The following is a 27,778-nucleotide window of genomic DNA, read 5'->3' on the forward strand; positions in this document are numbered from 1 at the left end:
ACTACAGAGTCTTCTGTAATGGTAGTTTCCAGTGGGGATGAGTTAATATTATGTGATTATGATGTTAACACTGATGAGGGTAAGGATGAGAACAACCTTATCCAAATGTAAAGATAATAACAAAACTGATAGCAACCTTAAGTCCATTAGAAGTTTGCTTTAAGCGGGCCCAAACAAACCAAGCACTAAAGCCAAAAAAGTGGTTGGTTTGTTAACTCCTTCAATGGTGGTTTTTTTTAGGGAGCGCTCCCTGGGTCCGGGCAGCACCGCTGAACTGTCAATTAGCTGCTGCCCGGCCCTGTGCCCCGGCGCCCATTCCCTGCCCCCCAGCAACTGGCTTATGTCATAAGCCGGCGCCGTAGGCTGTAATAGAACAGCCAGGAATGAGTGGCGAGGAGGAGGCGCGGCGGAGGGGAGGGAGCGCTGCCCGGCTCTAAACAGTGGTAATCCTGAGAATATACCGGGCTTGCCAGACTGGGCACTGAGGCACAGCCCGGAAAATTCTCGGGATTGCCACTAAACTGTGCATGTACAGTATTTTTAATATCCAACATAAGGGTGGGTGGCAGGGACCAAGGACAGTTCCACCTTGCACCCCTTTTCTTTCTAGCAATGTTTCATAGATGTAAAATAAATTGCTGTGTGTGTGTGTGTGTGTTTGATTGTTGCTGCTCTGTCGCTTAGTAACAGCCTGCTCAATGCAGCCTTTGGCCAGTGTTGGTGAAAAGAATATCATGAGCTGTGAGGTGGTCAAAATTGTCTGGAAATTTATGTTTTCGAAAGTTGATAACACAGTACGATAAAAAACAGGTCCAAATTACATGATTTTTAGCAGCTTATTGCATTAAAAAAAAAAGGTTGAAAAAACCTAACGTGAGGGTTGTTTGACAAAGTGGAACCAAAACCAAAACACAGGGGTTGGCAGACATCTCTAATTTGTAATCAACATTGGTCCTTATCTGAGGACAGTGAACAAGTAATGAGGCCCTTAGCTGAGGACAGTGAATACAGAATGAGGCCAGCGTTACTCACACATGACCAGGGCCGCCACTAGAATTGTTGTGGCCCAGGACTGACCTACAGTCCGGGCCCCCAGCGGCACAGCACCCTACATTACCATCTGCACATCCCGCCCGCCCGTGCCTGCCAGCACCCCGCCTCCCCCTACCCCATTACTTACCATCACGCAGCATCGCTCCTTCAGCCTCCACCGTCGGTCAGCTCAGGTCCGGAGCACAATGCAGCCTGCAGAGCGCCGAGCCCCTCTGTGTCCTAGGCTCGGTGCTCTGCAGGCTGCACTGTGCGTGCCTGGCTGGGGGGCCACCGGGAGGAGGAGGCAGTGTGCGGGTGCCTGGGGGGAGGTTTGGCACCGCTGTGGGCAGCTGCCCGTTCCCCTCCAGAGGCCGGGCCCGGGACAGCTGTACCCAGGGCACCCCCCTGTCGGCGGCCCCCAGCCCATGACAATGGGTATTTTTAAAAGAGGAGAGAGGCCGTGTGAAGACTATGAGGTTCCGTAGACTCTGTTCATGACGTCGACTCTGTTACCCAAAAACACATGGCACCCGCAGTGCTCCCGGAGACTAATCTCTATTGCACATGCACAAGTCTCCAGAAACATGGCTACCGCCATGTTCCTAGGAACCAATCTGTACTGCGTATGTGCAAATCACTGGCAAAATGGCTCCCGCCCCATTTTCTCAGTGATTTCTCCTGCAGCAGCGCTGATGTGGGACTTTAGATAGGTAAGTGACTAAATATGGGTGCAGGGTGTGCGGCGTGGACCTCCCTTGACCCAGCGGCCGGTGTGGACTACACAAGCTGCACCCATTTTAGAAAAGCCTATGTGCCTGACGTGTCACCTTCTACAGACACGGGATTATTTTTATTTGCATAAAATAACGCTTTTACCCTGCCGCAGATCACTTTACTCCCCCAATTTCCTGCACAGCAGCTAAAAAGATGCCACTGGAGGCAATAAGCCATCTGATTGGCCCAGGAGAGATCATCATTTCCAGCTCACTGCTGAAGCCACCACCTCAGGCCTCGTCTATTCCTCCGGAATTCAGCACGAGAGCAAAAGTCGTGACTAACTCCTACAAATGTATTAGCATTTTATTTATTCATCATTTCAATCCTTTATTACTTCGTTGGAAAAGTCATTTCACATCAGTACGTAGCCCGCCTACATCCCATTAAAGTACGTCTTTGATGACTTCTCCTAATTACCGACTCTAGCCTATTATAATATGACAGTACCGTAATAGCAAAAAACACAGATAATGTATGAGTATAATATACAACGACTCCTCTACCCACAGCGTTTTGTGTGTCTCATGTCTCTTGCATAGGGGCCGATTTTGGTTCACCCGTAGTGAACCGAATTCGGTCCCTGCCCCGTTGGTCGGGGCATGCTCATTTCTGATTTACAATGTCGCCGGGCCGTTCGTAGCGGGGAAAGAGGGATGGTGGCGGATGGGGGCTGTGGCGGCGCTGGAACATGGGTGTCCCCATGGTATAACAAGCCATATCACTGGGAGAGACAGCCACTGCAGGACACCCGGTGAGTCCCACGTGCTGGTGTAAAAGGGGTCAGATTTATCTACCTGCAAGTTAGGCGGAAGACCATCCATGCACACGTCACTGAACGGCAACCTGCGGTAATTGCACGGAAGTAATGTGCTTTCTGTAGACGTTCATTAAATCTCTGAGAGTCGCCAAGAGTTAATTGAATCAGTGAAATTTAGCAGCGAGCGATCATGGCAAACAGACCAGCAGGGCCCCAGTGACTTCGTGACCTGAAAGATGTTTGCTAATTTGACTTGCAGTGTAGCGTTTGCAAAGCGGCTGCATCCGCGGCAAGAATGAGATAAATCAAAGCAGGGATTCAACGTGCCGCAGGGGATTCTTCTCACTGTCAGACACGCGGACTGGTGCGGTTTGGCTAAATCGTTGGATTCATACTTTGAATAGTAAAGATGTTTTGTAAACTGGATTTGCAAGGCTTATTTTTTACCCTATTCATTTGTAAAAGGACAAGTGGAACTGTGAACCTGCTAGCCTTTTAATGAATTATAGGCCTGATTCGGAGCCAAGTGCAAAGGCAATATTTACAGAATTGACCGATTTCTTTGCTACTGCAGATCATGCGTCTAAGTCGATAAAGTCGCCCTGCGCAGGTGTCTCTGTGTATTACAATAGTTTGAAAAGTTTTTCTGTCACAAAATGATGCACTTTTCCTATTTTCAGTATATTTACAGTAGGAAGACAATGGGGATTATACACAGGAGCAGAGGCGTAGCTACCGTAAGGCAGCCACCGCGGCTGCTTGGGGGAGCAAGCGCCAGCGGGGCGCCCCCGGTGCCCGGGCACTCTGGTCAGACCCCCCTTACCCCTCCGCATGCCGCCGCCACTGCATTCAGTCCGGCACCGCAGATAGCCTCCGGGCTCCGTCTCCTGCGGTAATGAAAAATGACACGACAAAATGGCTGCCCCCTAATAGCAGACAGTTTTTAAGGATGCTAGAGGAGGCCGCCGCCTCCTCTAACATCCCTAAAAAAACTGTCTGCTGTATGGGGGCAGCCATTTTGTCGAGTCATTTTTCATTACTGCAGGAGACGGAGCCCGGAGGCTATCTGCGGTGCCGGACTGAATGCGGGGCCGGCGGCGGCGGCGGCATGTGGAGGGGTAAGGTAATTTTTTGGCGGGGGGGCGCCACAATATTAGTTACGCCTCTGCACAGGAGCTTGATGCCTTTAAGCCCAGCCCCCATTACAGTAAATGCTGTGATTCACGGGCCTTTGGGGAGGGGCTAAATTTGAGCAATTAGCGTAATCCCCTCCCTGAAGAGCCGTGAATGACGGTATTTTACTGGCAGAGTAGGGGGCTGTTGGGGACTCTGATGCGGCTGGCCAGGAATGTGGGTGGTGGCTTGCCTACCCATTCCAGGAGGGTAGGTAAGTATCATGATCTGATTAATTATTTGCTATGACCAGTGTTGTGTGGGTGTGGCCAGTGCTGAGTGGGTGTGACCAGTGCTAAGTGGGCTTGTAACACCTCCCACATTATCAGACCCGATGTCTCTGTATAATATAAAAGTAACGAAATGTCATTATTTTTCAGGGAAAGTTGAAACCCAATTTTAAAACGTATATGGGCCTGGGCACCGTGTGGCCAGTTTTGATAGTATGAGCAGTCACTGATGTACTATACGCTGGATGCGAGATGAGAGATCCGAGGGTTCAGCGTAAACACTTATTTCGTAAACAAGTCTTCTGAAATGATGAAAAATGAGGCAGAAGACCACAAAGCATAAAGTAAATGCTTGCGGTTTACCATGTGCAATAAATCTCCCTCAGACGCATCACATTGTTTTCTCAAATGCAAAAAAAAAAATAAACCTGTCTGGGATAGGAAATGTTACTGCGCCATAAAGCAGGAGGTGTTGCCATAAGGCAATCTAGTACATTTTGCAGCATCCTGGATACAGTCCTCTATGAATGGGTAACAGTTTGAGGTGGCAAGTTCCCCTTATAAAGGGGGTGCTATATGCCTGGGCATATCTGTCATGGGAGGTATTATGTTGACATTTCATAAAGTCATCATTCATTATGTCAACAAAAAAGTGTTGACATGGTCATAATTTTGACTTTGACAATGTCGACAGTCATCATGTAGGCATTGATGTAATGTCAAGATGTTAGATACTGGATAGTGTTGACATGATCCAGGCACAAAACCAGGCACTGTATTAGTGGGGTAATGATGACGCGATTCATTGCAGTACTCTGAGCCTAATTCAGACCCATACTCAGCCTACTTTTGAAAACTAGTTTCAAGGAGATAATAGTTGGAAATAGAATTTTGCACAGCACCCCATTGAGGGGGCGTGTCATGCTCCACCCAAAGGGTGTGTCTAGTTCCATATATTGAGTTTGGGAAGAGATTGGGAACGTGGCACCTAGAAGCGTGGGTGTGCACTGCTACATCTGAAAGGAATCTTTTAAAATGATTTGTATCCAAATGTAGATGAGCCCCAAAGCAGTTAGTAAGAGATACTATACTTGGTAATGTGCTGGGAAATGGCGCTGATGATTCAATGTAAATGTATCTATCTCTCATTCCTTTTTTCCCCAAAAATCTAACAGTGTAATGTTCCCTAAGTGACATGAGGGAGATTGCTAGACTAATGAGGGAGAGAGGGAGATTGCTGCTATTTCAGGGAGTTTCCTGCAGAATGCAGATGGGGAGGTAACTATGATGTAACAGTGTAATGTGGGCTAGGTGACATGAGTGAGATCTCTAGAATAATGAGGGAGAAAGGGAGATTGCTTCTATTTCAGGGAGTCTCCTGCACAACGCAGGAGGGTAGGCAACTATGTTCAGACCTGAACGCACAGCTGTGTTTTCGCAGGTCAATCAATAATCGTTAGACTGCACATGCTTATGGCCCATAGTACACATGCGTCATGCAATGAAATCCATCAAATTATTTCATCGCTGGCTGTACGCAGGTTGATTGACAGAAAGCGTTTGTGGGCGGTATCTATCCGTTTTCTGTCAGCAAAACGCAGATTTTTTTTGCCATTTTGGGAAGGTCTTGCATCCTGCCTGGGACCGGCAGATTCCTGTGGAGGGGGCGCTAGGTCACGCCCCCACAATTTCGGGCGAACCGATCAGGTGTGAATGACCCCCATTGCTGTGTGAGGAATCTCTGCTGTGTGTCGTTGCATTGTATCTTCCTCCTGCAGATCTCCCTTCCCAAAATGTCAACGGATTCAAGCTGGGTGAGGAAACAAAGTCATAATCCGCATCCCTTCTGCCGTGTCCTCACCTGATAATATCCCTTATCTTTCACAAATGTCAGGACAGACGTTGCCACGTTCGATATCACCGGGTTATCGGAGTGACACCGTACAGGGCTCTGCTAATGAATAAATCATCCTGAGGTAATCATTCGGCATCTCTACCCTTCCGCCGCTGACGCCTTTCTCCAATATAACAGTAGGAAGCCATTCTATGTAACAGACACTAAAAATATTTAGACAGCAGCATTTGGTGCCCAGCAGGAAATCTGCAGACAGATAAACAGATAAAATATTCCGGATCGCAGCGTGCTAGAGCCGCGCGTCGCTAGAATGGGGGAGATATATATTTCTGTACTGTAAAAACATGACAATGTCACCAGATTGTGTATTAGGAAGGGAAGAACAATGTATTGCTATATGTCGCCGGATAGTAAATGAAGGAAATGGCAAATCCAATAGCATTTTGTGGCTCCACCCCTTTATATAATGACGCATTTACCAAGGAAGTGGCTGACCGCCGGGCAGCCTCTAGGACACCTGACTACTCTTCTAGGCGTCTGAGATTCAGGACCCTTCCGGAAATCCTGGGGGAATTGGCACATCTGGCTATGGCAAGGCATGGCGTTTATCATTCTGCGGTTAGACAGAGAAAACCACCAGAAAAATAGTAACCAGAACGGTGACAAACAATGTCTAGGTAGACTCCAAAAGGCTGACATACACAAGGTCGACACTGGGAAAAGGTTGAAACGGAAAGGGTCGACGTGGGTTTTTTCACATTTATTTTGATGTCAATGTCGAAACCTGAGCATGTGGATCCCCAATTAGAGTACTGCATGTCAACAAGCTTTGGGTCAGGTGCCTCACTAGCAGACCAGCGCTCCTCCTGGCTCCCTATGACAAAATGTACATCACAAAATGGCCGCCCCCTATAGCAGACAGTTTTTAAGGATGCTAGAGGAGGCCCTAAGGGGGTGGCCATTTTGTCATAAGGAGCCAGGAGGAGCGCCGGACTAGTAGATCTGCGGCTCCCGGCTGAAGGCCACAGAGTGACGGCCGGGACAGGTATCCTGCAGGTAGCGGAAGTGTAACAATAGCTCTGCACAAACTTACTTGGCGCTTCCATGCCACCTGCGGCGCTATTGTTACGCCACTGCCCTTTATATAATGTAAAAATAAAATTGTACAATAATCACACAATCATTTGCCCCCAACCCTCAGATATAATACTTTTGTTCCCATGAAACAATTGCAGGTTAAGTATCCCTTATCCGAAATGCTCGAGACCACGAACAATTTGGATAAGGGATTTTTTCAGATTTTTTTTTAAAAAAAGTCATACTTACCTAGTCCCCTGGTGGTGCCCCGATAATCCACCAACGTCCATGGTGTCCCCTGCGGCCCTCAGGATCCTCTTCAGCGGCATCTTCAGTCCCAGGGGTGCATTGCACGAGTGCGCGGGCGCGCCGGTGATGTCACTGGTGCGACCGCGCATTCGCGCAATGCACCCCGGGACCGGAGATGCCGCTGAAGAGGATCCCGGAGGCCAGCGTGGACATTGGGGGACAGAGTACGTATGAATAAAGGTGCTGGGTAGGAAAAAAAAAAAAAAAAAATATTCTGGAAAAAACACGGTTTTCTGAATATTTTGGTTTTCGGAATAGCCAGATAAGGGAGACCCCACCTGTAGTATATTTGCCCCTATAATCAATAAATATTGATATTGATAGTCACCTTATGAATAAGTAAATTGTGCCTGCTCTTGTAGTGTCAATGGCCGCTTAGCACGAATACTTATTATCATCATTATTACTATTATTATTGATATTGTTCTTATTATTATGTTTTTTATTATTATTATTATTATTGTTCTTATTTTTGTTATTATTATTATTGTTCTTATTACTATTATTATTGTTAATATTGTTTTTATTATTATTATTATTATCTTTTTTTTCCATTTAAAAGGCGCCACTAGTGGTTAGCAGCGCTGGACTCATGTGGATTGATTTATCCAATTCCTCACAAACACACAGATATAACTGAATCTTACTAAGATGGGAGTTCTATTGTAGATGGGAAATTGCCCGTAGCAACCAGTTTCTACTTATTTTTTATTTAGCACCTTCAAGAAGATATTATCTGATTGGTTGCTATGCTCAACGTCCCATCGTCAATAGAACTTAGTAAATGTACCCCTTGAGATGTAACAAGTAGTGCAGAGTGGGCAAGTACAGAAATTGCCCATAGCAACCACCTATGATTTTTTGGTACTTGTTTCCTAGCACGGCCACAATCTTATGGATCGTGTACCTTTAAGTTAAGGTACACGATCCACACGATGGACCCGATTTCCTTTGAAATCAGGTCCATTTTGCCGGCTAGGACACAATATCGGGGGCATCGCGTCGGTCGGGACCATTAACATTGGTCCCGACGCGACCGACGCGATGCCCCCGATTTTTCCATAGGCTTCAATGTTAAAATATTTTTTAACATTGAAATCGTGAGAAAATGTGAAAAAATGTGAAATGGGCCAATATGACCCATTTCACATTATAGATGTCCCCGTCGTCACCCCACGATAGACGCCAACCCGAAGCGTGGCGAGCGCAGCGAGCCCGCGAGGGGCGGCGGTGCGCGTCCTCCGACCTTTTCATTCCCCTACTATCCACGTCGGCGTGGAGTTGAGAATAGAATAGTGTGGCGAGCGCAGCGAGCCACCGAGCCCGAAGCGTGGCGAGCGCAGCGAGCCCCGCGAGGGGACGCGTATAACTTCACAGGTATACGCGTCCCCTCGCGGGGCTCGCTGCGCTCGCCACGCTTCGGGCTCGGTGGCTCGCTGCGCTCGCCACACTATTCTATTCTCAACTCCACGCCGACGTGGATAGTAGGGGAATGAAAAGGTCGGAGGACGCGCACCGCCGCCCCTCGCGTGCTCGCTGCGCTCGCCACTCTTCGGGTTGGCGTCTATCGTGGGGTGGGGTTTACGCCGTTAAATTTGGGGGGGTTGGGAATATTTTACATTGAATCCAATGTAAAATCGGGTCCCAGGGACCCGATTTACATTTCATTCAATCAATTGAATTCAGCCAATCAGCGTCCGGCAAGTCTTTTCAAAGTCATCACCAGCGCTTCCCGCCGCCGCGCTAGTAGGAGAGACAGACGGAGTCAAGCTGCCGCTACAGCGGCTACACCAGTCCCCGGAACCCCGCTGCCTGTCCCCGGACCCCCGCTGGCTGCACACAGGAGTTATGTAAGTTGTCAGCGGGTTGGGGGAGAGGGGGGGTCTCCGGCGCCAGGGCCAAGGCGGTCATTTGGTCCCCCCCCCCCCGGTCAGGGGAAGGTGGGGTGGGGGCACCAAATGACTGCCTTGGCACGGGTGCCGGAAACCCTAGTTTTGGGCCTGATATACACACCAGCTATTAGTAAGGAACATGTATAAAACTCCTAACCTGACCGCTTGTGAGCCGCACAGATGCTGAGACGGTGGTTATTATTATACAGGACGGCTCGCAAATTACAGCCAACAATCAGGCTGGGGCCATCCAATTACAGCAGACATGGAGCACGTCCACAGCCCAGGCCTGGTAATGCTCGGAGAGGCTTGTGCTGTACAACTAGGTCTACAGATTGTAACTTTTTATTAGAAATCCCTCTTCTGCAATGATAGATCACACACATTCCCTTCCCGCAGAAGCTGTAAGTTAATAATACAGCCCTGTCACTAAATACTAGAATTTATACGCCGTAAGTGCCATTAATATTTGCCAGTGCACCTGAATTTATCTTCCTCTATTGTGTATTACTCCCTGTCCTCTATTCGTGCAGATGTATAAAGCACTGCATGTCTAACACTGCCATATAAATATGTACAATCATACGTATAGGGCAATGCACACAACCCCGGGCCAATCGGAAAACAAATACTTCATTTTAACCCTTTCACACACAGCCCTCACACTCCTCAAATGCCCACCTGCTGGATCAATGTCCAATTTTCATACTTGCCTGCCCTCCTGGAATGGCTGCGGGGCTTCCGAAAATCGGGTCCCCCCTCCTGGCCCCACTGGGAAAGTGTTCCCCAAATTCCACGCACCCCCCAGAGCCGCTGAAACAAATTCCAGTGGGGAGGGGGCGGGACTAAAATGACACAAATCGCATAATTCTAAGTCATTTTGGCCCCTCCCCACAGACCTGCAAATTGCAGAGTTTGTGATGTCAGGCTTTGTGATGTTATTGCCATGATAACCCAGGTCACACCTCAGTGGAGAAGGGTTAATTCGGGACCAGAGACCCGGGAATCTGAACAAAATTGCTTGCAGAGTTGGTCCCAGTAGAACCTAGCTCCCGTTTATAGCATGAGGGGGGATCCACAGAAACGCCGCTTCTTGAAACGTCAGTGATATCAGGGGGCGGAGCCAGAGTCTCTACTGGGCTGTTTAACAAATAGCCTTTTTCACGCCTCTAAGAGTGCTGTGAGGAAACTTACTGATTTCACCGTAGTTCCGGTATCAATGGGGAGTAAATAAATTTACTAAGATGGGAGTTCTATTGTAGTTAGCAGGTTGTCAATCAGTGGCAGCCCATTCATTTGAATGGGAGTTTTGAAAGCTCCTGACCGCCCTCCGATGCTGCAGAGCTGCATGTTCGCCATAGGTTGCAGAGCAGGGAGAGTGCCTCTCCTGCATGGCACTTCCCCGCTCTGCAGACTATAGGTATGTGCCTTATGGACCTGATCAGATGCGATACATCGGGGGTGCTAAAAAGCGATTCCAACCCATCTTATGGTCTGCCCATCCGACCTCCCACTCCAATGCGCACGCATTGGATCTGGTGTCAAATACATGCGATTAAGGTCGAAAAAAAAATTCTAATAACTCCTCAAGCTGGTTTTACAAAATATATATTAAAAAATGTAATTAGGCACGGAAGCTGCCGGAACAGGTCCAAACTGCGTTAACTGTAGATTCTACTAGCAAACTTTGACCTGGGGGACAGAATCCACTTCAGTAACTGGAAATAATGCTGCAGGAATCTGTCTCTGGAGAAAATTCATTGTTTTGTCCCTTAGGTGCCTATTGATAAAGCTTTACAGCACCACTACCCTAGCGGAAGGAGATCCATTCAGATCCTGTGGGCATGAGTGAAATGAGTCACCTGGGTCAAACTTTGGTCCGTGGTGTATCCATGCCATCCGTGGCTTGGGGAAGGCAAGCCTGCACAGACGCCTACTGGACCTCTAGCCTCTGCCAGGGAACCACAGCTGGCACACCTGTGAGCACTAACGAACAACGAACATGAAGCGCCTGGCAATGAAAAAGAAGCCCCTGGCAACGAGCATGTATGTAAAAAAAATTATAATTAATGCATGGTGGGGAGGGGCTCAAGAAACTTTTTGGGTGGCGGGGTGCAAATTTCTAGTTACACCACTACCTTTGTGGCTACATTGATAGCAATCAGCCAATACGAGAGTTATGACGATGCTGTAACTTTCGCAGAGCCGCTGCACGCAGCCAGCATTCTGTTGAGCGGAGGATGCCAGGGACAGGTTTCATACGGTTCAAAACAGAACCGTCGCAATGAAAAGGAAATCATTCCGACGCTCCCTCAGCCCAGGGGCCTCATCTATCACAGGTAATTTGTAGTGAATTACTGGATGTGCTAGGATGTGCCTACATTGTAATTGGAAGAAAAAGAAACCCCATTATTTATGTCTAGACTCTGCAAGGTGTAAACACGGTCCTGCTTGTCTGCATCGGTGACACGTCCTGGAAATACATTGGGGATTTTACATCGTATACCCGGAAGGCCTAACTATTGATTTTAGTGCCTGAACTCCATCACTGTCCCAATAATGCACCACATTGACTTAGCTCTCATTAGTTACGTAAATGTACTCACATTACTCTGACTGATAAACCGAGCGTACGCTTACTCTGCCTATTGCCATTTATTAGCAGATACAATGGAGACAAATGCCTTCAACTTCAGCTTAGTTCTAAAAGTAAAACAAAAAGATACAAAAAAAGTAATATGTCGGGAAAATGTGTAAAGAAAGATGCCCCAGGCCTGGAGGACTGGTGCAAGGATGGCGGATACCGTACTTGTCTACTCTCCAGCAAGTTCCGGGAGACTCATGATTTTATTGACAGTCCCCCCAGCACCCAGGGAAGATTGGCCAGAACTCCCGCATACAACCCATTAGCTAGTGAAGCAGGAAGGGTGAGGAGATCTCCTCCTAGGGGCTAAATGAAGTGGATTCACATCATTTAGCCACGCCCCCACCCAAAGACTTACGAATCACAGTATACGGAGGGTGGGGCCTCATGATGTAACAGCCTGACGGGAATATCGTTGAAAGTGGTTGTGTACACGGATGCTCAGCTGCCATACTTGGGTGGAGATCTAGCAGCTGCCAAAGGACTGGTGCAGGTTTTGCTGGTGCGACTAACGATGTGTCCATGTATGTATTATTGTGTCCAGAACACTGACATTGGGTGTCTCAGCCACCCTTCCTTACACATGAAGGGGCTTCGTAGTGGCCTTTGCATCATGTCACAGGTGGATGACTGCCAATAGACAATAACACGGCTACATTCAACTCTGAATGAGCCCCAATATTTCTATTTAATTTTTTGCAACATATCGAAACCAGGGTACACATTGATAGATGTTAATAAATGACGGAACTGTGACTTTTCCGCCCATTATTTATAGACCTGCTGTCACTAGCAATAGGTGCACATCACACCTGCTGCAGGCACCCGCATATCGGGAGTACACATTGCCCGATACACGCCGAATTGAGAAATAAGTCGCTCCCATCTGCCGGATCAGACAACGGGCCTTATTCTGGTTGGTGCGGCCGGGCCGTACGCGTACGTCCCGGGGTTTTTTATGATCTGCACATGCATACATTCGCTAATGCGCAGGCGCGAACACTCCACAACGCTTACGGACGGGTCTCTACGTGCGAAAAAACCTGTACGCGAGTGTACGGGCATTGGGTGCGGCATAGGGGCGTGTTGAGGGGAGCGGCCGAAATAATGAGGGAAAATGGGCGTAAACATGGGCGTACACGGGGGTGTGCACCAAAAATGAGCGGTGCTACTACCGCACGATCGACTAAAGCACCGTTAATTTCGGACACAAAACAGGCGGCCGCCAACCGCCATCTCAGACCACCCCTACAGATACCGCATGCCAGCGTGCGCCTGGGTTTGCTAATTTACGCTGATTACTACTCAAACACATACACCTGAATGTAATAACCAATGCTGCAGTCTATTAAGTCCAAACCATGATTTCACTACCTGCAAGCCACACACAGCACTCAAACACATTGGAAGCTTATCTTTCTATACTTCTCTACATTTAAAGGTTTGTTTAATTTAACCCCTTCCCGACATTGCCTTTTAAGGTAATTTTTTTTTTTTTTTTCCTCCTTGTGTTCAAATAAGCGTAACTTTTTTAATTTTCTGGCTATATAGACACATGAGGGCTTTTTTTTTGCGGGACAAGTTGTACTTTCTAATGGTACCATTTACTATACCGTATAATATTCTGGGGAATCAGGAAATAATTCAATGTGGGGTAAAAAAAAAAAAAAACGCAATTCCACAATTTTGCGCTGGTTACGGTTTTTTTGGAGTTCATAGTTCGTTTAAAATGATGGGTTATCTTTATTCTATGGGTCGTTACGATTCCGGTAATACCAAACTTATATAGTTTTCGTTACATTTTACCACTAAAAAAAAAAATAGAAAATGTTACGGTTTTTCGAATTTGCGTCGCGTCGCCATGTTCTGCGGCTTATAACTTTTTTATTTTTCCACCTACGGACCTGGGTGAGGGCTCATTTTTTGCGGGCTGAAGTGTACTTTTTAATTAATACCATTATGGGATATGGGCGACTTTCTGATCTCTTTTAGCTATTTTTTTTTGGGTAGGCGATGCGACCAAAAAGCGTAGTTTTGGCGTTGGGGATTATTTTCCGTTTACGCCTTTAACCGTGCGGGATAACTAATGTTATATTTTAATAGATCGGACTTTTAGGAACGCGGCGATACCAAATATGTTTATTTTTTTTATTATTTATTTATTTTTATTTGGGAAATGGGGAAAGGGGGGTGATTTGAACTTTTAATATTTTATTATTTTTTTTTTTATTTTTAAACTTTATTTTTTTTTTTTTTTTACTTTTACTACAAGGCCCCCTAGTGTACTTGACCACTAGGGGGCGCGATCGCCTGTACTAGGTTCAGCCATAGAGCTCTATGGCTGAACGTAGTGATTTTTTGCACTTCCTATTACATCCTGCCTGAGGCAGGATGTAATAGGTATGAATACACGGACAGCACAGGGGTCTACATTAGACCCCTGGCTACCATGGCAACCGATCGGCACCCTCCGATCGCGCTGCGGGGGGCCCCGATCGGCGCCGGAGGGGGGCGCCCCCCCCTCCGATCAGCTATTTAAGCACTGCGGGCGCTTTGCCCGCGGTGCTTAAAGGGTTAAACGGCCGCGATCGGCGAACTCGCCGCTCGTGGCCGTGAGAGCAGGGACATGGCTGTAATATACAGCCATTACCTGCTCTCTATCAAGCCAGCTCACTCCGTGAGCTGGCTTGATTCACCCCCAACCGACATATGACGTAAATGTACGTCATATGTCGGGAAGGGGTTAAGGTAAGAATCTTTTTAAGACCTGCTTATATATGCTAAGGTAGGTATTTGTTAAACAGTTAGACACATTCACTACGTGCTTTCATAGACTTTACACAGTAGCACACTCAATCTACACAAGTCGACATGTGTCAACGTGTTCACTCTAATACAAACATAGGTTTTGTATTTATGATACAATAACATAAACCACATCTAACACCTACAAAGGATGTTTCAGCAATGTTTTAAGCCCATGCCCACTATTTTGCACATTAATTAATTCAATCAATTAATTAATTTTCATAATTATAGTTGAAAGGCAAGATTTGCAGGTCCATATATGTGAAGGATATGCCAGCGTACACGGACGTACGCTCACTCTCACGAGCGGTGACATAAGCGGAGTTTTCTATTGAAAACAATAGGGACCCGTCCGTGCAAGCTGGCGTACGCTCAGATAGCCGCAAGAAGTCGGTGGGAAGACGGACGAGAGACGTCCGTAAACGGTGGCGTACGCTCAATTGTACGCCAGTTGTCGGAGTGTAAGGGCTGGTCCGTCCGTGTACGTTGGCGTACGCTCAATTGTACGCCACTCCCCTTCGACGTTGTTTCTGCCCGTACGTATGCGGCTGATTTGTGGGTGGACTTAACCCCAACGGCCGCGTACGGATAGCGTACGTTAATAGCGAACGTACGCACGTTTGGCCGCTACGATCAGAATAACCTCCAACATATCGCTCAGTGTATACCTGGTGTAGCGTAATGCCCCTTTCCCACTGCAGCCTTAAAATGTTATATTGACGATTTTTGAGGGCAAAATACCGTTTAAGGCTGCAGTGGGAAAGCGCCAGAGTTGAAATACCGTTTAAAGTTAAACGGTATTTCAACCCGTTTCCAAAGCAGAGTTTTACACGGTAATCTACCGTTTAAGAGGCAATGGGAATGCATCTTAAACGGTAGAGATGATGGCTGATTTTTTCAGCCATCATCTCCGTGTGTGTACGCTGCCGGGCTGAAAGATTAACCACTTTCAGCCCGGCGGTACGCCCCGCTGCCATTCCCCGCCCCCCCCCCCCTCCTGTTATACTCACTTGTCCACGCTGCCCCGCTGTGTCCGGCTGGCTGCTGCTGCGGCTGGATGCCGTTAGCGACGCTGGTCCGGCCACATGCCCCGCCTCCCTCCGTCCTGCTCCACACGGAGCAGCACTGGCCACCAATGTTTTATTTTGTAAGCCAGTAATATATAGATTGCTGGCACATGCCAGCAATCTATATATTTCTGGAACCACTGGGCACCAATGGCAAACCTAAGCCAGTAATATATAGATTGCTGGCACATGCCAGCAATCTATATATTTCTGGAACCACTGGGCACCAATGACAATCATAAGCCAGTAATATATAGATTGCTGGCACATGCCAGCAATCTATATATTGCAGGCACCACTGGGCACCAATGATTTAGTTATTAGGCAGTAATATATACATAGCTGGCACTGGCCAGCAATGTATATATTACTGTCCACCATGGGTTAAATTGAGCCGACACATAGCACAAATGTCGACGGCTGCGGGATTTGTACGCACCACTGGCCCCTCCCCCTCCTTTTATTATGTGAAAACAACTGTGGGTGTGCACCTTTTTATCCCTGAAAAGCCCATTAAAGTCACAGGCACTCATTTGTGCTGTAAAAACGTTTTGAAGAGCTAAAACGTTTTACCTGCAATGGGAATGGTACTTAAATGGCATTTAAAACTGTAATCTGCTGCAGTGGGAATGCTAAATACCGTTTAAGATTACCTGTAACTTAAAACGGGTCTGCAGTGGGAAAGCAGCATAATACTGTGACAATGCTTCTCCTTTTATTAGAACTTACTCCAAACATTTTATCTAAACTACAGACACGTCTGCTGTGGTCCGAGGTGGTCTGAGGACAGCTACAAGTATTAAAGCATTTACCGCCCGCATCAGCACAATTTATTACTTTCATTTTAAATTTAACACCAATGTATAATTGAGATTTGCCATTAGCGGCAGCACGCACTGATTGCCCTTTTATCAAGTGAAACAAGCATTTTGTACCCTCGTAATGAAAAATCAATGATCAATATATATTTTATAAGGAACGTCCTTACGAATTTTCAACACATTTACACTCAATTAAATTTGAATAACTGTTTTCAGCAAAACTCATCGGCCGTGACCAGAAACACTTCCTTATAATAATCTCCCGTCTTTGAAAGAAAAAAAAAAAAAAAACATTATCATATCCTCGTTATCACTTCTATAAATGGAAGAAAAACAGCGCGTAACTAAACACATAAAACATCGTGCCCGGGAGGGAGAGGAAAGCATAATAATAAGAGGAGAGCAGGATACTAAGCAAAGGTTTATATCAGCATTCATTTAGATTTCCCTGTTCTGTGCATGCTCATTTCAGAAGGATTAGAAAATTATATGTTGCGTGTGATCCTTTGGGACACCTCTGAATGGTGTCCCAAAGCAAAACAATTTCATAAGAGATACTAGTAATGATGTATGACGCGTTTCATCAAAGATTCTGTGATCCACCTCCAAAGGGTAAAACAACTGAAACCTAATCTAATGGCAAACAGTAGGCTGGGTACCAGGTTTTGAGTCACATTGTAGTCATGTCCACTTAAAGTATTTTTGCTTATGTTTGTTTTTGTAAGTTTAGATTCCCTGATGACTTTGCAATAGTTTGAAGGGTACTTATGTAGTATCTGGGCGTCCGATTTAGAAATCGTATGCGATGCGATGGTCAAGATTTTTCCATAGGATTCAATGTTAAAATGGTCTGAGTCCATTTTAACATAGAATTCAATGGGAAAAAGGAGTCCTTTTCCTTTCCCCACTATCCAAGTGGGCATGGAGTTGGATACAAACCTGTGGCGAGCGTAGCGAGCCAACGAGCCCGAAGCGTGGCGAGCGTAGCGAGCCCCGCGAGGGGACACAGAATACTTTTTAAGAAATATGCGTCCCCTCGCGGGGCTCGCTTCGCTCGCCACGCTTCGGGCTCGGTGGCTCGCTGCGCTCGCCACGCTATATAAAATCAACTCTATGCCCATTTGGATAGTGGGGAAATGAACAGGACCTTCTTAACATTGAATCCTATGCAAAATCGCATCGAATCGCATTGCATCGCATCTGATTGTATGCCTTAAGGTAAGGCATACAATCACAAAATCGGACGCCCGGATACTACATAAGTACCGTTTGAAGATTGTTACGCATTTCTTTTCCTTCTTATATTTGAGGAGAGAGCAGTTAAGCATCTCAGCCTTCCTGCATTGTTGGTTACCCTGCCATGTACAACATCATATTGCACCTACAGAAATATGTAAAATAATAATTCTTCAATTATTAATATATAGCTATGGTTTAAATCTAAAGAGGCAGCAGGAATGACCAATGGAGGAACAAAGATGGCAGCAATGACCGATGAACTCACTGGATCTAACGTCTGAATACTGAGATAGTATTCCTGTAGATCTTGGGGAAAGGCAATAAGGTGCATGGCTTAACCATATTCATACGTCCCAACTCGCAGAAAGGGGGAGTGGCCTCAGGTGGGAATCGGCATGTCCACAGCTAAGTGGGTGTGGCCTTGTGGCAGGACAACCTGACTTCCGGCGGGATTGTCTCAATGGAATCGGGGCAGCAGGGAGGTGTGATGTTGCACTGCAGGTGGGGCCTGACGCCTGAGTCTCTGTGCAAACTTGGCTGGATCAGTCTTGATTTGAAAGTGGGTACTGTATTTCAAGGTAGCAACTGGGTGGTGACGATGCACCACCCTGACTTGTTGTAGTGTCATGGGGCAGTGGTGGCAATGCGCTTGGCACACTTTAGCATTGGTGGATGGTAAAGTATGAAAAAATCCCAAAAATGTATTTTAAAAAAAGGTGCAAATGTCAAACCTTTTTCAAGCGTCGACAATTTCCAAGTCAAAATTTTGCATGTGTTGACTTTGTGCGTGTTAACCCCTTCACGACATTGCCTTTTAAGGTAATTTTTTTTTTTTTTTCCTCCTTGCGTTCAAATAAGCGTAACTTTTTTAATTTTCCGGCTATATAGACACATGAGGGCTTTTTTTTTGCGGGACAAGTTGTACTTTGTAATGGTACCATTTACTGTACCGTATAATATTCTGGGGAATCAGGAAATAATTCAATGTGGGGTAAAAAAAAAAAAAACCGCCATTGCACAATTTTGCGCTGGTTACGTTTTTTTTGGAGTTCATAGTTCGTTTAAAATGATGGGTTATCTTTATTCTATGGGTCGTTACGATTCTGGCGATACCAAACTTATATAGTTTTCGTTATGTTTTACCACTAAAAAAAAAAATCGCAACTTTTACGGTTTTTCTAATTTGCGTTGCGTCGCCATGTTCTGCGGCTTATAACTTTTTTATTTTTCCACCTACGGACCTGGGTGAGGGCTCATTTTTTGCGGGCTGAAGTGTACTTTTTAATTAATACCATTATGGGATATGGGCGACTTTCTGATCTCTTTTAGTTATTTTTTTTTGGGTACGCGATGCGACCAAAAAACGTAGTTTTGGCGTTGGGGATTATTTTCCGTTTACGCCTTTAACCGTGCGGGATAACTAATGTTATATTTTAATAGATCGGACTTTTAGGAACGCGGCGATACCAAATATGTTTATTTTTTTTAGTTTTTATTTATTTTTATTTGGGAAATGGGGAAAGGGGGGTGATTTGAACTTTTAATATTTTTTTATTTTTTTTTTATTTTTAAACTTTATTTTTTTTTTTTTTTTACTTTTACTACAAGGCCCCCTAGTGTACTTGACCACTAGGGGGCGCGATCGCCTGTACTAGGTTCAGCCATAGAGCTCTATGGCTGAACGTAGTGATTTTATGCACTTCCTATTACATCCTGCCTGAGGCAGGATGTAATAGGTATGCATACACGGCCAGCACAGGGGTCTACATTAGACCCCTGGCTACCATGGCAACCGATCGGCACCCTCCGATCTCGCTGCGGGGGGCCCCGATCGGCGCCGGAGGGGGGCGCCCCCCCTCCGATCAGCTATTTAAGCACTGCGGGCGCTTTGCCCGCGGTGCTTAAAGGGTTAAACGGCCACGATCGGCGAACTCGCCGCTCGTGGCCGTGAGAGCAGGGACCTGGCTGTAATATACAGCCATTACCTGCTCTCTTTCAAGCCAGCTTACTCCGTGAGCTGGCTTGATTCCCCCGCAACGGACATATGACGTATATATACGTCATATGTCGTGAAGGGGTTAATCTTTTGGTGTCAGCTTATTAAATGTTGACCTAGACATTGTCCAGGTTCTTTTCTCGGAGCACACACGATGCAAATATATATACTGTATACTTCTGCTAACTGGCAGGAAGGTAAGTCTGTTTCAGATGGATCTCTTGCACTTAGCAGCAGGTGGGTGCAAGTGCCGTTACTTGTCTGCAGTGCCGGGATAACAGCTATGGCCGCACTCCTTTCTGCTGATAGACGCATGGACTCCAGCATTAGCCCTGTGGGATCCCGCAGCGGCATGATAATGTTGTCCAGGAGTTCTAGGCTGCATGCAATACTGTAGCTTCGGTCCCAAAGCAAGATCTGGCCCTTATTTTCAAAGTACATTGATGAATGACAGATAAAATACAGTATCTAGCTCACAAGTAGATAGGCTAGAACCCTTTTTTAAAGATTTTATATTCCCCCCCCCTAGAAGAGAATAGAGATGGCGGGGGGTTTGCGGATGTGCAGACCCCCTGCGCAAACGCCTCCGGGCAGGGGGCGGCATATGGGCATCTCCATGAAAACGCTGAGCGTTCCCGTGCTTGGGGTGGGCGACTGATGTCACATGATGTCAGTGCTCACCCCCAATTCGGCGATCAGCGGGCAAGATTATTATTATTATAATTTTATTTGTAAGACGCCACAAGTGTAAAAGTCAGTTCAGACTGAGTATTAACTGCGAACGGCAGAAAAATCATTTCATGGTGAGGGAACATCTAATTAATTTTTCGGCCGGGCGACCGCATGCGACAGGACGTGTTCATACATATCCCCTATACCCTCCAACATGACCCATTCCATTAGGTACAAAAATGCTCTGTTCCTGGACTTCCCTGCCAGTGGCAGTTACAGAGGTGGGACTCCAGCACAGTCCAAAATTCAAAGGGGGGGGGGGGGGTGTCACATCAACTGTTAGTTAGTCCAGGACAGTGATATTTGGAGTGGCAGTACGTGGGTGCTCCTTACTTTCTGTGGGTGCTCGGGCCCCGGAGCACCCATGGTTTCGCCGCCTATGGTGTGTGCGATTGCGAACACTAATTTAGGTTGGTTCTGAGCTCAAGGGAAATAGTAAGAATCCATGGTTCCCCCAGCTCACTGAGTGGTATTAGTAACAAGTCTAGAACACTACATGGTAATAGAACTCAGAGATATTGGTTACCCCCTCCCGCGGGTGGCAATGTCCCGCGGGCAGGGGGGGCAGTTGGGGGGAGCCGGAGATCATTGCTGCTCTGCGCACGACATCTCTTCAGTGCAGGGAGGAAGTTTTAGGAGAGAGCCGGAGGCTGCCCAGTCACTAGGATAGCACTGGGCACGCCCCCAAAAATGATAAAACAGGGGTCGTGATGTTAGGCCCTGCCCCCTTTTCAGACCAGTTGCGAAAGGTGAAAGGCATGAGTCAGTATGGTCAGAACGACTGGCGTCAACAGTGTGTTCATGCAGGACGTCCAGGAAAATTGCAGTGCCAGTGAAGCTACTGTACCTCCAACGATGCCACCTCTGGGTTTTAGCAAACCCAGTAAAATGTGTCTGAAACACCCCCCCCCCCCTCCCCTTCCCACAATCTCCAGCAGCATGTGACTCATGCTGTATCTTTGTGGCACTCTGACCAATATGTAGAACCAGAACCGGGGAAAGATCTGCAAACATCAGATATTAGCGGTACAGGCATAGAGTTATATAAATCTGTGAATCCAGGCCAGACATAGTTCCTGTCACAGTGGTGGCTGCATCTAATCCTGGATTCTCCTTCACTGTATTGATTTTTTATATTGATTTTATTTTCTGTTTTGACCTCGACTATTCTATTTAGACTGTGGTTTTGCTCTGAACCCCCGTCACAAGGACAGTTTTGGATTACTCTGGCTACAGCCCTTGACTGGATTGTTTGATGGTTTCTTCCATTTCAGTTAGATTTATTTATTAGTTACACTGTTGTGGTTACCTGGGATTTAGTTATTTACACAGCGGCTTGGACCTCTTGCCGGTGGTGTATTGTAGACAGGCATTACCTACCTGTGATGCCTATATAGTAAAGGACCTGATTGGTAGTCAACAGTCAACAGCTATTGTTGACATGCATTGGCATATTTATAATGTTTGCAATGTGGGTGGTGCACACGGGCCCCTGAGGATCAGGGGGGCCCGCACCGCACACATACTTCAATGAAGGCATCAGCACTGCAACATTTTTTCGGCAGTACGCACGTTAGCAGTAGGGTCTTAGCTCGCTAGTATAAGGTCAAGTACCTCCACTGACCACCAGAGGCCACTAGATGCACCAAATTACTGAAAACAATTTTTGCAGGGACACTGGTCTATTTCAAACGTGCTGGATATGGAAAGAGGGAGCTGTGAAGACAGAGATTGGAGGTAGGAACAGACAGGGATTGGGGACAGGGTGGAGAGTTTGTGTCACTGCACAAAACGGAAGTAAAAACTGCCACAGCTCAAAGGGAAAGTATATTGCAGAAGCCGTCATTTTGACTGGCTTTTCATTAATAATTTAGGATCATTTTCTGGGTTGGGTATAAATAAAAGTCTATAAACAACAACTGTAAAATATTTGCACGTTGTGTTCTCAATGCGGCATCTAAATGTAATGTCCTGTAAATCCATACACAGGCGCTCTGTAATTAGGCATTGATTACCAGGGCAAATTGGATTTATTCCCAGAGACGCTTATTGTTTTTAGCTATTTACCTTTTATCTACATTAACCATTCCTCTTGCCGACAGTGACAGATAGAGGGAACACATGCGCCATGTAGCACATCACAGGCTGAAAATGATGGCTTCTGTGTGTGTGTGTGTGTGTATGTGTGTGTGTGTGTGTGTGTCTACACTGGGCTGGATTCAGGGGTGGATCTAGACGTTTCTTCTAAGGGGGGGGGGCAGTTTACTGTTTAATCTTGACCTTCTCCCCTCCAGTCCCGACTCCTCCCTTTCCCAGTCCCGACTCCTCCCCTTCCCGGTCCCCTGTCCAGCTAGTCAGTGCTTGGGAGGAGGAGACAGCTGGTCTTGTATTGGGGGCAGGGAAACTGATGCAGAGTTAGGGGGGTATTCAATGTTCAGGTCACGGCGGTCGAGCTTGCTCGACCGCCGTGACCCTGTCCCGTTCTCGTTCACCTCGACCGAGGACATGCAGGCAGGATTCAATGCCCCGCCTGCCGGGGAGCGAGAAGAGGGCGTGGCCGCGAGTTGCAGCTGGGAAGTGACGTCACTTTCCGGCCGTTCTCGGCAGAACGAGCCCGACAGCTTGTGAAGTCGGGCTCGTTCTGCCAGGAAGACAGCATTGAATAGGGCCCGGCGGCCATCTCCCCCCGCCGGCGATTGAATACCCCCCTTAAAGTGCTTACACACTAGATGATAATAGTTACAAATATGCATCATAACAACGATATTATCTAGTGTGTACCCCACCCTATGCAAAGATACACCTTGATTAAAGATATTCATACATACTGTATTTCCTTTATCCACACCCCACTTACCACTGGAACCTACATTATTTTACTGTAATATCTTATTGAGCATGATACTTGCCTATTTTTATCGTTGCCTCTCCGGGAGAAGCAACATGTTGTGGGGGTGGGGACGAGTCTGAACTCACGAGGCCCCACCCTCCATGCCGTACAAATGCCTTGATTTGCGGGTCTGCGGATAGGGGGCAGGGCTTAAATGACGCAAAATGATGCTATTCCCATAACTTTAGCTTCACCCTTCTCCATGGACCCGGTATTTGTGTCAGCAGCGAATGGGGGTGCGGGGGCTCTGGGGAGCAAGAGGGAGACTTGGCCACCTTCCCAGGGGAAGAGAATGCGGAGCTGATTTTCAAGAACCTCCCGGCCATTCCGGAAGGTCAGGCCAGTATGAAATATACTTTATATTATTCTTGTATATGACTGCATTCTGTACTTATATATTTCTTCTCATCTCTCTCTCTCTCTCTCTCTCTCTCTCTCTCTCTCTCTCTCTCTCTCTCTATATAAAAGGCTAAATACTCCTCACCTCTGAGGTGATTTACCCTTAGTGACCACTAGAGACCATTCAACGGACCAAACTACTATTCAACAGAAAATGAGAGCAGTATAAGGATAGGTCCAGACTGACGTTTGTTAAGTGTCCATAGAACTTCAGCTGTATAAGAACCGTGGACCCCCCTGGAAGTACCCTAGTGTGGCATTCATAGTGATCTTTATCCACTTACTGGGTCATCTGGGCGAAGCTTTTTGGACGGTGGCCCCCCATCCTCCGGATGTAACATATAATAAAGCCGGACCTTGTTAGCGTGCTTCTTGCTCTGAAAAAAAAAGAACAATATACGTTTTAAGACGCATGTAACCGTAACACAAAACCAAATATATACAATGTACATTTCCATCCGTCCATGCTGGGAACACCCAGGAATGCTCATGTGTGCTAAGGGAGAACATCTGTCCTGGGCTTCTAACGGGTGGCCCACTATGCAGGCTGTGCGGCTGATTGATCGCGTTACGTTGTTCCTTCCCCAAAGTACATGGGAATGACACTTGCTATGTTGTGCTACAAGCATTTCCTCTTCCCATCCAGAAGCATGCTAGCAGCACAAGTAGTATTATGCTAATGAGCAGTGATCAGCGGAGGCTGCAGAGTGCTGTGCTGTGACGGGGAAGGGGGGGGGGGGGGGGAGTCTTGGTGCTTGCTACACAAGACTGATTAGTGCTTGCTCACAGCAGCCTGCAAGCTTAAGTGCTTGATATAAATAAGTAAGCAGATGCAAATGTCCTCGCAATGAGAGACAACATGAGAAAAAGGAGCTTATTCTGGTCTGGACACTTCATAAACAACTTGTGTTGTGTACTGCTCCCTTCTATCACTGCCCTGAATATCCAGCCCTGTGTCAGTTTCTGTGCCCCATTATACCACAAGTAACAAATAATGTATCAAGTATCAGATGAACAATTGAGTGAATCTCAGAGCATTTGTGTCCTGGTTCCTCTGATTTCCTTGCATGAAATCAGTTATAGTGAGGCTAGCGGTTCCTTTGGCAGCATTAGAGGCCGGGAGCAGTCCCTGCCAAACCACAGACTTATTATTTCCAGATTAAAGATTTCCCATGAACCACAAGTCAAGAATAAAACAAATCAATCCAGATAACACGTAAAGTAGAGACGGCGGGATGAAGTGGTGAACTGTAACAGAGAAGTACCGGGCGGGGTCCATACGCCCAGCATCTATTTACAGGAGACAGAGAGGCTGGGGGCGGTCTCACAGAGCACTGGCCATACCCCCATAGTGACAGAAACGTGAGTGTTATTCCCGCAAAGCCATATCCCGTTGTGACAAGGCCATGCCCATTTTTGGCTTGACTCCCACCATGTCTAAATGACCCCTCCAATGTCCATCCCAGTCTCCGTGGTGCAAATAGCCATATGTTCTAAACGTAGAGTGTGACGGCAGATAAGAACCATTTGGCCTATCTAGTCTGCACCTTTTTTAACCATATTGTTAGCCTTAAACCCATTTGATCCATATTTCTCTGTAAGGATGTCCTTATGTCTATCCCAAGCATGTTTAAATGGTTCTACTGTCTTTGCCTCTACCACCTCTGATGGAAGGCTATTCCACCTGTCCACTACCCGTTCTGTGAAGTCATTTTGGTACTCTTTACTTAGAAGGGCGCCCATCTCGGCCATCTCGGGCATTGAATGCACTAAATGCGACAGACGAGATGCCCGAGATTTCCCATAGGGAACAATGTTAAATGTCTCAATTGACCCGATTTTCCTGTTCAATGCCTCAATTGACCCAATTTTTCCATAGGAAACAATGTTAAATGGGCCACAGAGGCCAAATAGGCACCCTGAAGTGAATAATGGCCACCCGAATTGTTAACGCCACCCCACGATCAACGTCAACCCGAAGCGTGGCGAGTGCAGCGAGCCGGCGAGGGGCGGCGGTACGCGTCCTACGACCTTTTCATACCCCCACTATCCACGTCGGCGTGGAGTTGAGAATAGAAAGTGTGGCGAGCGCAGCGAGCCACCGAGCCCGAAGCGTGGCGAGCGCAGCGAGCCCCGCGAGGGGACGCGGATACCTTCACAGGTATCCGCGTCCCCTCGCGGGCTTCACAGCTGTCCGCGTACCCTCGCGGGGCTCGCTGCGCTCGCCACGCTTCGGGCTCGGTGGCTCGCTGCGCTCGCCACACTTTCTATTCTCAACTCCACGCCGACGTGGATAGTGGGGGTATGAAAAGGTCGTAGGACGCGTACCGCCGCCCCTCGCGGGCTCGCTGCGCTCGCCACGCATCTGGTTGACGTTGATCGTGGGGTGGCGTTAACAATTCGGGTGGCCATTATACACTTCAGGGTGCCTATTTGGCCTCTGTGGCCCATTTAACATTGTTTCCTATGGAAAAATCGGGTCAATTGAGGCATTGAACAGGAAAATTGGGTCAATTGAGACATTTAACATTGTTCCCTATGGGAAATCTCGGGCATCTCGTCGGTTGATCGCACCCGATTTTTTAGTGCATTCAATGCCCGAGATTTTTTACTAACGATGCCCACGATCAAAATCGTGGGCGCCCTTCTAAGTAAAGAGTACCGTCATTTTTCCTCAGATTTCTCCTAAACCTCCCTCTCCCCAGTGTCAGTGCATGCCCTCATATTCTGATTCCCCTGTCTGTTTTTACCCTTTAGAATGTAAGATCTCACGAGCAGGGCCCTCTTTCCTCATGTGCTCAATGATCTGCTGTGACAGCACCATTTTCAGTGTATTTATTAACTGCAGAAATATATTAAATAAGCGCCTAAAGAATTCTCTCTTCTAGAATGTGGATGTTGCCATAAATCTTGCATTACCCAGGAGCTATAGCTGAATAACAGCACCTTTTCTGAGTACCGGAGCCTTTCACTGAGTACCAGAGTCTTTTCAGAGTACTGAATCCTTTCACAGAGTACCAGAGTCTTTTCTGAGTACCAGAGCCTTTCACCGAGTACCAGAGTCTTTTCCGAGTACCGAAGCCTTTCACTGAGTACCAGAGTCTTTTCTGAGTACCGGAGCCTTTCACTGAGTAAAAGAGTCTTTTATGAGTACCGAAGCCTTTCACTGAGTACCAGAGTCTTTTCTGAGTACCGCAGCCTTTCACAGAGTACCAGAGTGTTTTCTGAGTACCGAAGCCTTTCACTGAGTACCAGAGTATTTTCTGAGTACCAGAGCCTTTCACTGAGTACCAGAGTCTTTTCTGAGTACCAGAGCCTTTCACTGAGTACCAGAGTCTTTTCTGAGTACCGAAGCCTTTCACTGAGTACCAGAGTCTTTTCTGAGTACCAGAGCCTTTCACTGAGTACCAGTCTTTTCCGGGTACCGAAGCCTTTCACTGAGTACCAGAGTCTTTTCTGAGTACCGGAGCCTTTCACTGAGTAAAAGAGTCTTTTATGAGTACCGAAGCCTTTCACTGAGCACCAGTCTTTTCTGAGTACCGAAGCCTTTCACAGAGTACCAGAGTCTTTTCTGAGTACCGAAACCTTTCACCAAGCACCAAAGTCTTTTATGAGTACCGAAGCCTTTCACTGAGTCCCAGAGTCTTTTCTGAGTACAGAAGCCTTTCACTGAGTACCAGAGTATTTTCTGAGTACCAGAGCCTTTCACTGAGTACCAGAGTCTTTTCTGAGTACCAAAGCCTTTCACTGAGTACCAGAGTATTTTCTGAGTACCAGAGCCTTTCACTGAGTACCAGAGTATTTTCTGAGTACCAGAGCCTTTCACTGAGTACCAGAGTCTTTTCTGAGTACCAGAGCCTTTCACTGAGTACCAGAGTCTTTTCTGAGTACCAGAGCCTTTCACTGAGTACCAGAGTCTTTTCTGAGTACCGAAGCCTTTTTTCATAGAAATTAAGTTCCTCTGCACGCCATATTGTGCATTTATGAATCTTGAGAATGTTTAGTCTTATAATAGCAATTAAAAAAAAATTATTAATTTTTTTTATTAACTGCTGGAGACAATTACAGATTCTTTTTATA

General features: G+C 46.8%; 1 protein-coding gene across 2 annotated transcripts in view; it reads right to left on the bottom strand.

The window, feature by feature from the left end:
* ZMAT4 (zinc finger matrin-type 4) overlaps positions 1 to 27,778 on the bottom strand; it is a 307,125-nt gene that overhangs the window by 215,710 nt on the left and 63,637 nt on the right. For both annotated transcript variants that reach the window (XM_083149591.1, XM_083149592.1), the window contains exon 3: positions 23,983 to 24,075. In XM_083149591.1, coding sequence (XP_083005717.1) covers positions 23,983 to 24,075 — 93 coding nt within the window. The remainder of the gene's footprint in view (positions 1 to 23,982; positions 24,076 to 27,778) is intronic.

Source organism: Crinia signifera, chromosome 6 (genome assembly GCF_055691185.1).
Source record: "Crinia signifera chromosome 6, ASM5569118v1, whole genome shotgun sequence".
NCBI classification, from domain to species: Eukaryota; Metazoa; Chordata; class Amphibia; order Anura; family Myobatrachidae; genus Crinia; species Crinia signifera.